General features: G+C 37.8%; 1 protein-coding gene across 1 annotated transcript; it reads left to right on the forward strand.

Moving 5' to 3' along the window:
* Positions 1 to 2,327: 2,327 nt before the first annotated feature.
* Positions 2,328 to 3,467, forward strand: LOC309961736 (calcium-binding mitochondrial carrier protein SCaMC-2-like; the record flags this gene model as incomplete). The annotated part of the gene is given in 2 exon segments (XM_082839241.1): positions 2,328 to 2,519; positions 2,523 to 3,467. Coding segments are annotated over 2 exon segments (1,137 nt in total).
* Positions 3,468 to 19,705: the final 16,238 nt, after the last annotated feature.

Raw genomic sequence — 19,705 nt, forward strand, 5'->3', positions numbered from 1 at the left:
ATCTTCCTGGACCAGGGATCGAACCTGTGTTCCCTGCATTGGCAGGTAGATTCTTAACCACTGTGCCACCAGGGAAGTCCCAAAATTCTATTTCTTGATACTTTTCCTTCAGTTATGTCCTCTCTGATAAAGACTTTCCAAGAATAGTTGAATTCGCAAAACACACTCTAAAATCCAGGTCATTGTCATTCCCCTGTTAGCAGATATAGTAAATGGAAGCATCCTGTCTGGAAAAAAATAAAGCTTCTGGCTACTAAAACCGTGATTCACAAAGTGTGTTTCATTGGATCATAATCAGTGATACATACATACACATAAAGTCGCCTATATGATTTAAATTCAAAGTAATGTTTTACTACAGAAGTTCTAAGATTAATGAAGTGTGCAAATTTTTTCTTCATACATCAGTAACAATTGAGCATTATTCTCAATAGAAGTGTATGTATTCACATGTAAATTGAATAACTCATTGTTGTGATAATGTTATATACATTATAAAAGACATAAAAATAAAATGAAATAGAAATATTATAAAAATAAATATTAAAAAATGTTCTCAAGTTTCCTTCCTACCTCCTATTGAATTATCTTGTGCACCCTATGATATTGATGTACCCCATTTAGAGACTGGTGTTTTAATGTGTTTGATATACATTACAAATCTGCAAAAGAAGATGTATTGTGTGCAGAGTTTCTCCAACATTTGTAACCATGGAAGTTTCCCCCTCCACTCCAGGAATCTTTTAAGATGAGTGTTTCTTAAAAGGTACCTTAAAAATATTGATCTATTCTCCAAAGGTTGCAGACTGGTGACCTAGAGCAGTCTCATTTATTTCAATTGAGTTTGTATGACTTTATTAGCAATGTACCTAGTCTCCAGTTTACCTACTCATAGTACTTCTGTTACCTTAGAAATCTCCTTTACTCATTCATCCATCTAACATGTAAAGTTCTTTTAGTTTTTTTGTTTGTGTTTTTTTTGCGGTACACGGGCCTCTCACTGTTGTGGCCTGTCCTGTTGCGGAGCACAGGCTCCGGACGCGCAGCCTCAGCGGCCATGGCCCACGGGCCCAGCCGCTCCGCGGCATGTGGGATCTTCTCGGACCGGGGCACGAACCCGCGTCCCCTGCATCGGCAGGCAGACTCTCAACCACTGTGCCACCAGGGAAGCCCTCTTTTAGTTTTTTACCACCACTTGGACTGGTTTTAAACATCACATGAAGTTCAGTGGGAAGCTTCACGGTCTTTGAGGAGCATAATTTCTTCAGAGTGAACAGATAATTTTGGCCAGGGAGAGTAGGTGATAGCTTGCTTGAGTTGGACCCACACCAAACTGCTGTGCAGGGTAAGAGAATAGTTAATGTCCCTCCCCACTACTGTTTTAGGATTTTTTGTGCCAAAAACAGGATATTTATGATTTTAACATTACAGCTTTAGCCTATGACTGAGCTTGAGGAAGACAGTTGCTGGCTGATACAATAATTAAAGAATAAGAGACATTAGTTTGTCATTTCTCTTTTGTCACCAACCCCATCAGCAAGAGACACATTTTTCACACAAATTAAAAATGTTAAGTTTACTTCAGAGTTATCTTATTGGATTTCAAATCAGCTTAGAAAAGAAAAGAAAATGTAAATATTTCTCAAATTCTTACAATGAGGGTAAATTAAACATTTCAGAGTATAGTAACTGAATCATATTAATCCAGTGAAATTTGCATTGTTTCTGTGGTCCAGTGAAAGAAAGGCAAGAAGAGAGAAAGAAATTACACAAACAACAGGGTTAGTGCCTTCTTTTACTTGAAACGTTTTCAAATGCTAGCAAGAAAGGGAAACATTTTGCAAGGTTTTGTGCCAACTGGAATTGTACTGACATTCATTCTATCCCCACAGGGAAAGAGTGGATGAGACAGTAATTGATTTCTTCCAAGAGGATCCATCACCCATGACTCTCACTGTTCTTATACATCATTAGTCAGACAAAAGAAAGTTTCCTAATGGGGTTTTAGATTCTCTTGAATCAAAAAAAAAAAAAAAAAAAAAAAACTGCATTTCCAGATCTTTTAATTATTAAATTTCAAAATTGTATGATACATCATGTTTTTGTTATTCTCAACTAACCGATAAAGAGAGTCATTTAGCATGAAATTTAATTAAAAAGTGGAACTAATATTGGACAGAATCAAAATAGAAGGTCTAATGAATAAGGTATCTAGAATGAAGTTTTTGCCATAGGTACAGCACGGTTATGGAGTGGTCAAAATAGTGTAATTTAATTACCCTACATAGGGGAATGTATTGGAGACAGATGAAAGATAAGACATTTAAATGACTGAGCACCCGGAAGCTGCCCATTCCGCCAGCTTGCCGGCACCTGGAGTCCACGCTACTGGACTAAGGACACCTGCGTGTCTTCCGCGCTCTCCCCGCCGGCCCGTCACCCCTGCCTCACGCCCGGTGGTGAGCAGTGTGTTGTTCCGCTGTGTGGCTTCCCCGCTGCCGGATGTCGCAGCCACGGCCTAGCCGTCCGCCTCATCGCCAGCGTCCGTGGACCCTTGCGGCGGCACCGTCTGCGGGGGACCGCACCACCGGCTGCGCCTTTGGAGCCTTTTCCAGACTCTCGAAGTCAACCGCGAAGGCCGCCTGTGTGTCAACGACCTGACCATGGGACTTCGGCTCCTGGGACTGCACCGCATAGAGGGCGAGATCCGGAAAATTGTACAAGCTGGCGACAAAGACCTCGATGGGCAGCTAGACTTTGAAGAGTTTGCCCATTATTGCCAAAATCACGAGAAGAAACTGAGGCTGGTATTCAAGAGTTTGGACAAGAAGAATGATGGATGGATCGATGCGCAGGAGATCATGCGGTCCCTGCGGGACCTGGGAGTCAAGATATCTGAACAGCAGGCAGAAAAAATCCTCAAGAGCATGGACAAGAATGGTACGACGACCATCGACTGGAACGAGTGGCGAGACTATCGCCTCCTGCATCCCGTGGAAAACATCCCTGAGATCATCCTGTACTGGAAGCATTCCACGATCTTTGATATGGGTGAGAATCTGACGGTCCCCGATGAGTTCACGGCGGAGGAGAGGCAGACAGGGATGTGGTGGAGACACCTGGTGGCTGGCGGTGGGGCAGGGGCTGTATCGAGAACCTGCACGGCCCCCCTGGACAGACTCAAGGTGCTCATGCAGGTCCACACCTCCCGCAGGAACAACATGTGCATCGTGGGTGGCTTCACCCAGATGATTCGAGCAGGAGGGGCCAAATCACTCTGGCGGGGCAACGGCATCGACGTCCTCAAAACAGCCCCCGAGTCGGCCATCAAGTTCACGGCCTATGACGCAGATCAAATGCTCAGTCCGCTCAGTCCATGGGGAAGCGTAATTCTACCCGACCTCAGCCTGACTTCCCAACTGGCAGTGCAGCCACTGGCAGGGAAGAGGGAGGAGTGTGGCTTCTGAGCTGCCCTGCAGATGGGCACCTGGATCCCCGTGTGCATGACGAGGGCAAGGCTGCCTGGCGTCCTGGCGCGTGGCTTCATGGGTCCTGGGACCCAGAGGGCCTCTGCTGCCTGCTGCTGGGGGCTCTTGGGGCTCTGAGCTGGCCCCGGCCTCTGTCAGGACTGGCACCAGCTCAGAACTAACTCCCTCTCCCTCCCCGCTGGCATGAGGGCAGTGGGCATTGTGTTGAAGCAAGAAGGGCAGTTTCTGCCCTGAGTCTGCACGCCCTGGTGAGAGAAGGAAAAGGTGTTCAAGGCCTTAATTATGTATTGTTGGAAAAGACAAGCTGGACAAATGTACAAGTTCTGTTCTTCCAGAGGGAAGACAAAGAGAGCCAATGGCTTGGCCGACTGCATTAAAGTCTGTTTCTGACACCCTGGGGGTTCGTGTCCAATCCCAACTGGGGCAAAGTGGGACCAGCCTCACATTCCAGTGATGCAACGTATCACGCTGCTTGGAGCCTATTTATTTTGTATTTATTTGAACAGAGTTACGTCCTAACTATTTTTATAGATTTGTTTAATTAATAGCCTGTCATTTTCAAGTTCATTTTTTACTCATATTAATGTTCCTGGTTGACTGCAACTTCCCATCACCTGTGAGGTGAGGAGGGGGCCGTGGGAGTGACCCTTCTTGATGCTGCATCGTGTCTGTCCAAAGAAATTCCTCTCGGAACTGGTGACAGAAGAAAGGCAAGAAGGCAGAAGGGCCCTGATCATGGAGAGACAGTCCTTTGGCGGGTCAGGGCAGGACCAGCACCTAGGAAGCCTTAGGATCTGAGTGTTTGATCAGGGGGCAGGAAGAGTGGGGGAAATCTCAACCCTGTTGAAGATGGAAGTCCAAATCATTTCTTGCACTGGGAGGGATTTCTTTATTCACCCTTTTTGAAGGGCAAGGAAGTGAGGTGCCTATCACTGTGAATTCGGGGTGGGGGCCAGAGGAGAGGGAGGCCGGCTCCCCACCCGCACCTGTGAAGTGGGCTCCCTTTGTCCTGGGCCCCCCTCTACCCCCACTCAATAACGCTGGTCAACGTGTCACACAACAGTCACACTTCCATTCACTGGAATGGCCTGATGAGAACAATTTAAATAGGATGCAAAGATCAATGCAAGATTTATTGTTATATGTAAATAGAGTTATAACTGGAATTGGTGACAAAGCAAATTAAGAAAGAATTGGAAGTTGTCATTTAAAACAGCCTTGTAATAAAGTTGTTTCAGAGATGAAAAACAATAAATGATTGAGCAGTAAACAGGATAAGGTAGACATAGAAATTGTCCATCATAAGTGTTTTTAGTTCATATCCAGATTTCTCTCTTAAACCTTCAAGACTTTAAGAGGGCCTGTTTGGTCCTCCCTAACTTACTGTAGCACTTGAACTGGAAAACTATAGTAAACCACTGAAAGGAATTAGAGCCAGAGATGATGATAAGCATGCAGTCTCACATTCAACAACAAAAAAATCAATAACTTGCATTAGGTTTTAAATGGTTCCTGTTTATACCCAGTAGAACCTCAGAAAGGAGAGTGCAAAATCTTATCATCTTACCAGCGTGCATTCTCTCTCTGCTGTTTTCTCTCTCTCTCTCTCTCTCTCTCTCTCTCTCTCTCTCTCTCTATATATATATATATATATATATATATATATATATATATATATTTGTTTCTTTTATATTATGTCTTAGTGGGAGCAAGATACAATCCTCTTTGAAGCTGGCATCACAATGTATTTTTGTGGGCTTCTACTTACGGCAGGCTTACATGGCCTAGGATGAAGAATCATATACGGTAGAGCCACTTGTCTATAACAAAGTACAAAGGCAGGGGGTAGAAGCAAGATATCAGTTGAACAGTAGGACTTTCATTTCAAGATCTATTTCTTGAAGTGTAGAACACTGGCTCTCTCTTTTTTTTGCTCATGCTGCTAAGGTGGTAACTAAATTAATAATTTGATTGCAAGGTATGAAGTTTATTAATAAGGAGCATGGGAGTGGCAAATAAGAACGAGATTACAGAACAGTGCTGATAGTAGTTAGTATCAAGCATTAAAGCCACACCCTCTGCACAATTAAATTCAGTGCTGAACATTTGGAAACAATAGAAGCTAATAAAAAATTGGCTTGGCCTTCCCAAAGTGAGGGAAATGCAAAGCTATGTAGATACTTTCAAAGCTATATAAATCTTTGGAAGTGATGATAGCAGAACTCAGGGCAATGGGCTCATGATTAAACTGACATGAAGCATCTCCAGCTGGAATAATGCAATTCCAAAAAGCAATGTTAGTAGCACTGACTGGGCAGCCAAGGACTGATCTATTCTGGTTCAAATACTGAACACCCTGATTTGAGTTTCTAACTTTGTTCCTCAAAGAGGTGTCAAAATGATTGTAACAATGTTGATTTTCTTCTTCTTTTCCCTACCCTGTAGCCACAAGCATAAGTTCCATCCACAGTATAAGAATGTATGTTTACAATTATAATTCCTGAGTTTGGGAACATTGTTCCTATGTTTCTTACTTAAGAGAGTATCTGAGTAACCCAAACTCTGAACACTATCCGTACCGAATGTCCATGTTAACTCAGGCATTCCTAACTTTATTTCATCTCAGCATAGCTATTTTCTGCTGATGAATTAAATAGCAAAATGTTGTTTCAGGTTGTGTTTTAAGGTTGTGCCCTAGAGAGAAATTCAAGAATCAGTTTTAGTCAACAGAGCTGCATTTCCTAGCCTACATTTGATTGAATGTGTTCTGTCCACAAAGTGCTTTGGAGCAAAGATGGTAGATGATATATAATAACGAAATAGACAGAACTATATTGGGGCATTTAGGGTGGAAAACAGAAGAAACATGCCCATTTATAGATGTTGCCATCAGGCTGTTCTAAGGGAAACTGGTACAAAACGTGTTGTCAATAAGAGCAGATTCAATAACTCATTGTTATTAATATAAGCCAAAATCAATCACTTGGGGAAATATCATTTTTAAATGTTTATTTGATCATCAGGTTTCGTACCCAAAGTAGCCATATTTATTAATTTCCTTTCTCCACATCAGTTTTTATCCCATTTTAGTCTTCTACATTAATAATATGTAGAAGTACACATTACTACACATTAATAATATGTAGAAGTACACATTACCTCCTTTCAACAAATTTAAATTGCTGATAATCTCTAAAACTGCCAGGAATAGAACTATCCTGTTGATACCCATCAGCCCAGAATTAGTGGAAATAATATTATTATTTTAAGTCACTAAGTTTTGGGGGTGATTTTTATGTTGCAACATATATCTAAAAACTTAACATAGAAATAAATAAAACATTTTGAAATTTGTTCAGATTTTTAAAAATGTTTCACATTGATAAAATGTGACCTCCCAAATTAATATTACAGCTCAGTCTCCCACAATATATAGATGGAAAAAATCATACACACACACACAATGCCCACACATATACTCATTCTCACACACACACTATATTATTAAACAGAACAAACTCAAACATTAGAAGAATAATAAATACTACAAATAAGAGTGGTTCATCCCAGCAAAGCAAGTGCAATGCTAGGAGTATGATGGAGATCTGAATAATGAGGCATTCTCACATATAATCAGAGGGGGAATAAACTGAAACAGCCTTTGGGAAGGCAATATACCAATATTGAAATTTAACATACATATGCTTTTTCATCTAGTAATTCCATTATTAGGTACTTATCTGATGGGAAGGCTGAAATAAAACTATGGCCTAGGACTTCCCTGGTGGCGCAGTGGTTAAGAATCTGCCTGCCAGTGTGAGGGACTGGCAGATCCCACATGCTGCAAAGCAACAAAGCCCGTGCGTCACAACTACTGAGCCTGCGCTCTAGAGCCCGCGAGTCACAACTACTGAGCCCACGTGCCACAACTATTGAAGCCCGTACACCCAGAGCCCGTGCTCCACAAGAAAAACAACTGCAATGAAAAGCCCATGCACCTCAACGAAGAGTAGCCCCCGCTCACCGCAACTAGAGAAAGCCTGCGCACAGCAACAAAGACCCAACGCAGCCAAAAATAAATAAATATGGCCTAATATATACAAGATAGACTATTGATTGTGGCATTGTGTGTAAGAGTTAAAAACTGAAAAATAAAATCTAAATATCCATAAATAAGAAAATGATTGATTTATTTTTAAAATCCTTATTAGGCAGAAGTTTACAATGAATTAAATAAGTGCTTAATATCTCGAAGATGGATGAACTGAAGGAAAAAAGTATGTTATAAAATGATATAGAATGCAGTGAGTTGTTGATACCATCTGTATAAAAGGTGTATATGCCTTTTCTTGAATTTGGATACAAAATTTTAAGAAAGAAATACAAGAAAACATTAAAGATATTACAGTAATTAATTTGGTTAGTGGGATGGGGAAAGATGAGAGAGAAGAGAGAAGTTTACTATTTATATTAAACATTTCTATTTGTCTTTGTTTTATTCATGAATAGATGATAGATAGATAAATAGATAGATAGACAGACAGACGTTCCATGTTTATGCATTGATCTCAGCACTTTCTGATGTATTTACTTATTTTCCTCAAGTACCTCCTGTCGTCATTTTTGTTAGGTAGGCAAGGGTTTTCCATAGTATCTCTCTTTTAATAGAATTTAACAGATTTTATTAAATTTCTTTATCTATTAAAAGAGAGACAATACAAACGTGTACTTATGAAACAATTATTTCACTTCTAGAAATATACTTTAAGACAATGTTCTGTAAACTATAATTTTATTAATTAGTGAGTGGGGAAAGCAATTTATCAAGTAAAAATCAACATTTTATGTAGAATAGAATAGAATAGAATCAAACAAGAAAATACAAAGTTCATGAGATGTAGAAAGGGTGAGAACTGTGTTGGGAAACTTTTGATGTATACGAGCATATGTTTGCACATGCATGGATTGTGATGAATACTCACAACTTAAGGTTTTACCTTTAAATAATGAACCAGCAGCCAGCCACAAGCATGCTGCTACTTTGCCATAGATTGTGATTATTGACTGAGTAGACTGTACTACCCTGTGCCCTGTTTGCTTTATGTATTTCAGTGCTATGTTACTTGGTGCTAAGTGAGAACTTAAAACTCTAACAACAAGAAAAAGCTTAATAACTTACCAAAGCATAATTTTTGGAGCCCTTTACAGAGTTGAAGCCACAAGGAAACTTGATAACCTATATTTCAAAAGGAAAAAAGCCCCTTTGAGGAGTAAAGCACATGGCTTCATTTTGTGTAGTACAAGACAGGAAGAGAGGAAGAAGGTAGTCTCCATAAAAGCAAGTAAGAAGGAAACAACTGAAATTTAACAAATTAATAGACTCACTGTGAGCTAGTTTAACAGTTTAGAATACTTGGCAGCCTCAAATGTAAGGGAAATTTCCATCCATTCTCCAGGTCTTTTTCACAGGCCTCCATAGGGTCCTCACAGAAAATTAGTGGCAAAGCAGAAGACCTGTGAATGCCATCTGGGTGGTGTGGACATCAAGGGTTGGAGTAGGTTTGAGAGTTGAGTAGCAGCACCTAGAGGCACCGTTCATGCTTCAGCACTCTTATAAGTATGAGATGGTGATCAGTGGCCACTGTAGGACAGACACAGAATCTGCCCTTGTCTTGCAACCTTCTCTATACGAGACAAGTCTGCTGTTAGGGAAGCTGCAGAAGACCTCTTATTCACCAAGACTTGCCATGACGCTTGGCAAGATCAGCTACCACTGGGTTAGGCCTGTACTAACAGGCAAAAGCCATCTGCCAGTGGGAGAGAGGCAGGATACCTAAACATGTTCAAGAGCCTGCACTGATACAAGCAGAATTCATTGCAATGGGGGAGGAGAGAAGGGTTCAGGAAACATTTTTATGGAGGGAGAATTGGTTGTTTGCCTCTAGGGGAGGAGCAGAAATACTGAGAAAGTCTTACCATTACACTTTACTTGAAATGTTATAATATTTGAAAGTAGACTCTTATGAATCCAAGATCTATATTATAAAAATGTAGAGGTTCCTTAAAACACTAAAAATAGAGTTACCGTATGATCCAGCAATCCACTCCTGGGCATATATCTGGAAAAGATGAAAACTCTAATTCAAAAAGATACGTGCACCCCGATGTTCATGGCAGCACTATTTACAATAGCCAAGACATGGAAGCAACCAAAATGTCCATCAACAGATGAATGGATGCAGAAGATGTGGTATATATATACAATGGAATATTATTCGTCCATAAAAAAGAATGAAATAATGCCATTTGCAGCAACATGGATGGACCTAGAGATTATCATACTAAATAAGTCAGACAGAGAAAGACAAATCATATGATACCACTTATATATGGAATCTAAAAGAAAATGATACAAATGAACTTATTTACAAAACAGAAATAGATTCAGAGACATAGAAAACAAACTTATGGTTACCAAAGGGGAAAGCTCGGGGGGGGGGGGGGATAAATTAAAAGGTTGGGATTAACATATATACATCACTATGTATAAAATAGATGAACAACAAGGACATACTGTATAGCTCAGGGAACTATGTTCAATATCTTGTAATAACCTATAAGGAAAAATAATCTGAAAAAGAATATATATAACTGAATCACTTTGCTCTATACCTAAAACTTTGTAAATCAACTCTACTTCAATTTAAAAATAAATAATTAAAAAAAAACTATATTTTTAAAAAAGGTCTATATTGTAAACACTAGAGCATACTTTCTCAACCTTGGCACTATTGACATTTTGAGACAGATAATTTTTTGAGCCAGATACTGTCCTTGTATTACAGTATGTTTAGTAGGATTCCTGACCTCTGCTGTCTAGATGTCAGTAGCATCCCCCAGCTGTGACAGTCAAAAAGGTCTCCAGTATTGTCAAATAGTCACAGATGTAGAGACCCACTGGCCTAGATCAATTAGATAGATAGAAGGATAGAGAGATAGATAGATAGATAGATAGATAGATAGAGTTTAACCATAAGCTAATAAAGAAGATAAAACTGAATCATAAAAATAGTCAATTTTTAAAGAGGCAGGAAAGAGAAAAAAGGAACATAGATGGGTCAAAGAGAAAATAAATAACAATATAGTATTATTTAATGATTTAAGCACCCCCAAATAAAAGTTAAGAATTGTATTCCCATTTAATCTCAAAGCACCTCTCCAAAGTTTGCATTCTGGGTGTCTCACATATCAGTGAAGGTATGGTGATACCTAACCCTCATCCCTGAATTCCTTGTTTCCCCCTCTGTATAGTTCCCCACCTAGAGTAATGACCTCACATTTTTAAATAGATCACTTAACTCTTCAACAAAAATTCAGGGCTTAGTACCATCCATCAGAAAAAAAAAAAAGTAATTTTTTGTTTTGCTAATAGGTGTTTTATTTATTCCAGGTTCACTTCTTAAGATGAATTTTGACATTACATCATCTGCTTTTCCCATAGGATCCATACAGAGCTTAATGAGGACAGGGAACTTAGTTTGTTTTGTTCAATAATCATGTTCAAGTATTTAGAATAGTGCCTGGGACAGTGCCTGGAACATAGAACTCAAGGAAAAATATTTGTTGAATGAATGAATAATTGAAATTATACGGTAATAGGTATTTAATTTCCCCTTGAATTCTATCTGCCACTTCCTTATAAAGACTTCACCTCTCATTTTATGGTTTTTGTTATAATTTTTATCCCCATTACAGATAAAATAAATTATTGATGTATATTTTGAGTAGAAATTATTATCCAAAACATAGTTATCATTGCCTAGAAAGAATGTACTTTTTTTTTTTTTTTTTTAATCTATCTATTTATTTATTTTGCGGTACGCGGGCCTCTCACTGCTGTGGCCTCCCCCGCTGCGGAGCACAGGCTCCGGACGCGCAGGCCCAGCGGCCATGGCTCAGGGGCCCAGCCGCTCCGCGGCATGTGGGATCTTCCCGGAACACGGTGCGAACACGTGTCCCCCGCATCGGCAGGCAGACTCCCAACCACTGCACCACCAGGGAAGCCCAAGAATGTACTTTTAAAAAAATTCAGAATACAATATTCCAGCCCTCTAAGAAACTAAAATTCATTTATGGGATACAAAACACTGAATATATCTAGAGAATAGCTACAATTTATCAGTCAGTAGAGAACAATCTACTATAAAAATGAAAGATGTGATGTGAGTGTTATAGAGAGTGAATCCAGGGAGAATTCCTAGAAAGTTATTTTTTGAATAAAATGTTGAATAAGGTGTTGGAACATGGGTTATCAGCTCAGAAAACAAAGGGTATTCTCTAAAGAATAAAAAGTTGACACTAAACATAAGACAATTTAAGCAAATTTTGTTAGAGTGGAGCAAAATATTAGGAATGAAAAAGAAAATATGGAAGCATAAGAAAAATTATAGAAATTCAATGCTAAGGTGAGAATATGAGGGAGTTTGCCAATAAATTCAAATACATGGAATTAGAATTTAGAATTGAATTAACAATATCTTCTAAATTGTTTAGTAAATGTCATTAAGATTCTTCTTAAATATATAGCTTTGGGGCACAGTAAGTCAATTCATTTATACATCCTTCTACACCAAACAATGATGAATATATATAAAAAGTGAAATTCTAAAAGAAAAACATGCCTTAAAACTATTGTAGCTCTCTCTGTAAGCAAGAAATGTAACAAAATTATGCATTACTGAGTCGAAATGAACCATGCACAGGCATGCTAGTCTCCAGTTCAGAAAAATGCAGTGGCAGATGGGAATTCAGCTCCTGCAGGGTCACAGGAGTTAAAGTCCTGAATACAGGACAGGAAATCAGATGCCAGTGTTTAACAGCTCAAGATCTGAAGGAAATCTGCTTGGGTTCGGCTCCACCACTAACTAACTAGCTATGACCCTGGGTAAAATGGGGAAGTTAATAACTATTCCATAGGAGTTGCATGAGGATAAATTGAGCTGACACATGTAGGGCACTCAGAAGAGTACCTGGACATCCAGGTACTAGAACCCACCCCTTCTCATTCATTTAAAGATACAGCTCCAGCATTACTCCCCTCCCTTCACATTGAGTTTGTGCTTTCAGCTTTCTGATGGATCATTCCTAACAGCATACAAACATGTTGACCTCACTATCCCTCCAATCTGCTCTCCCATTTCTTTCTCCCCTTTGCAGCAAAACTCTTTGAAAGCATTGCCATATTAAGGTCTCCAGTTCATCTCCTTTTATTATCTTTTAAGCCCACTTCGAGCACTTTTTCACCTCCATCGCCGCAGTGAAATTGCATGTTAAGGTCACTAATGACTTCCTTATGGCTACATCCTAAATTCTCAGTCCCAGTCTTATCTGACCAATGCAACATTTCATACAACTGATGTTTCCTAATCCTGATAATTTTCCACCCCTTGGCTTCCAAGGCTTTAACCTCTTTTGCTTTTTGCTTCATGGGTTACTCCTTTTCTTTATCTTTTTAGGTTCTCCCTTGTCTCCCAGATTACTTAATGTTGTAGTGATGATGCAGGACTCACTTCTAGGCTGTCTTCTCTTCTGTATCATGCTCACTCCTTTGATGATCTCATCTAGTCTGTGGCTTTTAATTCCATCTGTACGCTGAAAACTCCCTAATTTATGTATTTTATCCAGATCTCATTCCCAATTCTAATTCTTAAATCCATTTGCTTACTAGACATCTCCACTTTAAAATCTAAAAGACCTTAAACTCAGCAGAACAAAAATTGAACTCCTAATCTCCCCAGCTCCACACCAGAGACTTACTCTATTGTAGACTTTACCGTTACAGTTGATGTCAATTCCAACTTTTCAGTTACTCAAGCAAAAAAAAGAAAAAAGTGGGGGAGGGAAAGAGAGAGAAGAAAACTTTGGTTCATTTTTTTCTAACAAAGCAATAAAATCCATCAGCAAATTCTGTTAGTTATTCCTTCAAAATACATCTGAAATCTGACTACTTCCAGCCATATTCACTGCTACCAATCTAATATGAATCACTTTGTTGGGTTACTCTAAAGCTTCCCTACTACTCCTGCCTTTACACTCTTATAATCTCTTCTCAACACAGCAGCAAGAATGCTTCTTTTAATGCTTATAGCAAATAATCTTATTTCTCACCACGCTTTTAGAGCAAAATTAAGTTCTTACAATGGCCTGCAATGCCCTCAAAATCTACCCCACTTCTTCCCTTTAGAGCCTAAAATCCTACTGCATTTCTCCTGCGAGCAAAATGGACCATCTTACTAATCCTCACGTGTTCTAGGCACACTCCTGCCTAAGAGTGGTTCCCTGAATATGCTTCTCCCGACTCTCCACTGCACTACCTACCTCACCTGCTTCAAGTGTTTGCTCAGATTTCAAATTCTTAATGAGGCCTATCCTACCACTTTATTTAATACTGACACTTGCAGTGGAATTAAAACTTTATAATTTATTATATATCCCTGTACCCCTGTCACATAGAAATTCATCATAAATTGAGCAAAAAGTGAGCCCCTGGTAAAATTAGAATGATAAATTAGAAAAACTAAGCCTTCAGTACATAAGATGCATTAAAGCAGGGGGTGATGAGACATAAGTGAACTAGGTGAGAGGTTCTTGGAAAATCATAGTAAAGTACTGAAGTAGTGTGGAGGCGGTGAAATAACTGTCAGAGCAGAAATGCAATAGATATTGGGGAAGTAGATATGGCAATTCACTGGATGTTTTCAAAATACAGATATTAAAATTTTGGATAAATATGGAAAGGAAGTAGTCATTAGCTATTCATTTAACCTTGATTAATTTGTCCTAACTAGTATGATTTTACTAGACATTACTAGACATTTACTAGACATTTTACTAGGACATTAATTTGTCCTAACTAGTATGATTTTACTAGAAATGTATGCATATATACATGGAATTATTTTGTCAGTGCTCTACAATACTGACAACTTGAAATTCACAAAATGCTTTCTTCCCTCAATAGAGATATTCTTCTGGTATTCTTCCTAGTTTCTGTTTCGCAGTGTCCTGTGCTAGATTTTCTTTCCCAGGTGACCCAAAAATTAGGGTAACTAAGATTCACTCCTAGACATCCTTATCTGATCACGCTATCCATTTTTCCTTAACAAACTAATTTAATAAGTTAATAACCTATAAATCTGTACCTGAAGCTTATTTCCCTCTACTCTATTCCAGAGCTATATGTACAAACTCTAAACTATTACCCCCGCATACATAACTAAAAGGCCCTTCAAACACAACATGATCAGAACTAAACTTATCTTCTCAAAAATATTTTTTTAAAAATCTCACAACTACAAAATCTGATCCCATGTCAGTGTTTCCTACATTAGTAATTAACACCACTATCTGCCACCTTATACAAACAATAAATGTAGGAGTCCTCACAGAATCTCCCTTTTCCCACACTTGCCATCTAATCAATCACCAAGTCCTTTCAATTCCACCTGCCAATTATTTCTCAAAATATTCCACTCCTCTCCTTTCCCATTCCCCCATATTAGTCTGAGTCACCATCATCTCTCCTAATGTCTTCACTTCTCCTACCCCTAATCTTCTTTTTACATTGTATCCAGAAAGATATTTTGAAATTAAAATTGGATCATGTTACTCACATTTTAAAAATCTTTCAATGTCTCCCTATGAATAAAGACCAAAACCATTCTATCCTCATATACATGATTCTGCATTTATAAATCCTGTGTTTCTCCATTCTCTCTCTATATATATGTTATATATAAATCCACATTTTTATTAAAATGCAATATATATGTTGTATTTATAGTAACAGTAGCATATATCATATGCTACTCTTTCTATAAATACAAGTCTGTTTTTATTTCAGTTTCTTGAAATTACTCCTCTCCTTACCCCTCTCATCTTAAGGGTTTTATCCATGATGTTTTCTCTGCCTGCAAATACTCTACGTTTTTGCCAGAGGAGCTGTAAATGGGCTCTCATACTAGGTTCACCCTATTGTTTTAAGTTTCCACTTTATCCTTTACTTCAACTTTTTAAGCACATTATACTTCCAATTTCTAGTTCAATGTTTGTCTTTTCCATTAAACTGTAAGATCAGTCACCATTTGTTCACCATTATATCCCCAAGGCTCAACCCAGCACTTGGAGAATAGTAGCCTCAACATTACTTACTTACTTAATTACTTACTGACTAGTTAATTAATAAATTAATACTGTGTTTGGTTTTTAAACATTTAACTTAGATACATTTCTGCACATCTGCTAATGTTAATAAGTAATAAAAATACTAGTTTAACATTGCTTTTGATTTTATGTTTGTTTTCATATAGTTTGATTCATTGATGTAAAAGAGAAATAAGCTATGGGTAACTTTATACTCAAGAATTTCCCTGCTGTTTAAGCAAGTCCATGGCATAGAAAGAGCACCTACTTCATTATTTCTTAAAACGATGGTAAAGCAGTATTTACACCATGCTGAATCAAGGAAAACTGAGTTACAAAGAGGTTGCTTAACCGACAAGATCTCTAGGTTAGACATTGGCAAATAGTAGGCTGTAAGTCAGGATGAATACAAAAGGGTTTGAATAATACACGTCAAAACATTGTAGCCTCAAGTATCACTAAACAGGAAGGCTGAGAAGAACATTTTTCAAGGACCACTAATAATCCTATCATATACTTGTGTGGTTTAGAGGATTAGAGCAATTCAGTGATTCACCACACCCACCACTAATCTTTCATTTCCAATGCTATTTATTCTGACGTAGAATATTAATTAAATCAGTTCTATACAGATATAGTCTCTTGAAGTGCTAAAGCAAACATCTGAAGTAGTCTCATTGAGACTGATATTAATATCAGGTTCATCTACAAAATCCCCTGAGTACCCGAAGAATACATTTTAGGTTATGAAAAATACTGGGTTCCGACACTTCAATTTATTCAAGTATTTTGTTTCATTTCCATAATCTGTTTTTATGTGCTGCTTTTTCATTTTTAAAAATGGGAGTGAGTTAAAATTAATTGCTTGGTTGCATGAACCTTAATAATTACAAAAATCTCATATGGTTTATTTAGCATATTCCATTTAAAGAGATGCTTGTAAGAAAAACTGACTGTAATATGATTTTATGTATGAATCCCCCTTTAGTGGAAGAGGAGTTTCCTGAACTTTTGACCAACTGTAATAAAGCTTTATATTTTTCTATTAACCATACCCTAGATGTCATTGACTTTCAATTTTCTTTCAATGCTCAGTCATAGAGACCACATCGCACTTCAGGACGTCCATTCTTCTACTAAGTTCTCCACTCCACTTCTGAGACCCTTAAAATTTCTGAGACTAATAAAGCATGCACATATGCTCCTCAGATCCCTCCTTCTCATCACTTTCATTCTGGACCACAGATGCCCCCCAAACCTGCTACTCAAAAGTGGCTTCTTAAGTAAAGCTCCTGTCACCCATACAATGCAAGCATTGTTAACAAGCTGCTTTTTTCATTCCTGGAAGCATACCCTGGATCAAGCCATAATATTTTTAAAATATTCACTAAAGGGATAAGAAAAGTAAGCTGAGAGAATAGCTTATGTCCCAGCCTAGCTCTCAGCAAACTGACACAAGGAAAACCAACTCAGACTCCACCAAAGTTTAGTGTCACAGTACAGCTCTGCTTCCATCCTGGAACAAAAAGAAATTCTGCTCCAATCCAAGACTTCAACATTTCTTCCTCCAGAATTTAACTCTTCTCAAGAGAGGGAGTTTTTAATTATTTTATAGGGAAATTCCCATTTCCACCTATAAAATAGGATCTGGGAATCAAGATAATCATATGTATCTGGCTTTTAAAATATTACATAACATTCCATGTGGGATACTAATAATGCAGCACAAGTTGGACTGTGACAGCCTCAATCTGGCTAACAGCCTGTCTTCTATTATGGGATGAAGACACTATCAGATTTACTTATCTCTCCTGGAGTGATCTGTTCTTCCAATAAATGCAAGTAAATGTTTGGATGTAAAAGAACACTACCTCTCAAGGACAAATAATAGTTTTCAGTCATGGGATAGCATATATCCAGGTTCAAGGAAAAAAAGTTCATTTCTCTATCTCCGCAGGGATACAGTTTTGCATAAGATAAACCTAACTTCTATCATTAAACAGAACACATTTGGTTGGAAGCAGCTGCATTTTGATTACTTCTCTCCTCAAGTTTACTCTATAAGGGGAGTGTAGCTATTTGCTTTATATATGCATGAGTAAAAGAGCAAACCAGAGTAACAAGTTCCCTATTCAATGTAAAGAAATATAAAGTCCAGTTTCTAGCCCCAATCACTGGAACTTCCAGCAAAACCAAAAGTGGCAGTTTTAAACTTTCAGCATTCTAAAATTCAGTCTTCATTATAAAATCTCTCTCTCACACACACACACACATACACACACACGAAATCCAAAAAACCCAATAGTCAGTGACTCTATTTGCTTTTCCCCTGAGGAAAGCTGACATACTGTGTATTTCCTCTAAATTCTATTACTTATCTTCCTGGCCACTGCTAATTAATCTCTCTCCTTTTAAAGCTTGTAAATCATTAAGCAATTCATCATTCACCACGTTGGAAAATCATCTCTATTGTTTCCCAGTATTGCTTTTAATCACACATTACTGTCAACCCCCAACTCAATTGTATACTTGAAGTGTACAGTTGTGGAGTGGGGACAGATTTGTGTCTTTCAAACTACTTTGAACTGTTTCTCTGCACTTAATAGGTGGCCAATAAATATTGATCCTAATCTATTAATATATTCAGAATAATACAGTCTCCACTGTCTTTTATTAACCCCACTGTGCCATCTACAAGTTATCTTCATTTTAGTACCACTGAATATTAAATACACTATCTCAGTTAATGCTGTGACACATCTCCTAAGTCATAAATGATCCTAAGTTTTAAAAACTCCCTCTTTTCTTATTGTCTCAGTGAATTATCCAACAATTTGTCTAAAATTTTTCCTGAGAAAAGCCTGTGTAACTTTATTCCTCTGTATTTCCCTTAGCTTAGGACTCACCTGGAATATTCTAAGGACTGCTAGTAATTCCCTATACCTCTAGTCAACTAACATGACTGTTCATCATTTCTACTAATCCCATCAACAAACTGCTAAACATGAAATTGATTTTGTCCCACTTTGGCTTGAAATGTTCCAATATTTTCCTATTATAACCTTTGTTTGGCATCAAAGCTCTTCACGATATGGTCCCATTCTTCATCTCCAGTCTTATATCCACCAAATTATATTACACACACTGCATCCTGCCACACTGAAATTTCCACTTCCTCTTAGATACAGCATTTACTTTGCACATGTATATGTTTTGGCATAAACAAAAGCATGTCAGCACATTTTATCTCTGTAAAATCTTATTAGTCCTTCAAAACACAGGTTAAATATAGTATTACCTTCACTGTACATTCATCCATGTCTCTTCCAAGTAGAATTATTAACAGCAATTTAAATTGTATCTCCACAGCACTTTATTCATATCACTAATATAGTACTCATGATGTTTATTGTTTACTATTTGTTTATATGTTTTTTCTCCTTGTTCTTTAATGAAAATGACATATTTATATCCCACAAACTTAGTTCCATTTCTGGAAACTTATTGCCTATGGCAAGAAAAAAGCATATAATTCCAAGTTATAAAGATATAAGTTGAAATTTCAACTCTGCTGCTGGATTCAAATTTAAGATCCAACATTGACCAGCTATAAAGAATAATTTAACCTCCCTGTAAATGCAATTTTCTATAATGTAGCGCTTATAACACTTACCAAATTTTGTGGTAATAATTATCAATATGATTTTAGACCTGTATATTGTAGACTCCCCTTAAATAAAAATTTTTATTATATCACGTTAGAAACCAGTTGAGTAAATGAATTCTTTACCTTTAATATTTCCATAATTTTTTTATGTGATTTAGCTTCTGGTCACTGCATCTGCACCCAATAACACATCAAGAAATAACATATAAAACTAGCTCTTCTGCTTAGATGTAAAACGCTGCGAAGAATGTTGCTTCCACCTCCACAATGAATAAAAGCTGAAAAAACACAAAATCACAATTTCTTGAACAAATCAGAGAGCAAAAGCCATAAAACACCTGTTAACCAG

The sequence above is a fragment of the Leucopleurus acutus genome, assembly GCF_964270905.1.
Source record: "Leucopleurus acutus genome assembly, chromosome: 5".
Classification (NCBI taxonomy): Eukaryota; Metazoa; Chordata; class Mammalia; order Artiodactyla; family Delphinidae; genus Leucopleurus; species Leucopleurus acutus.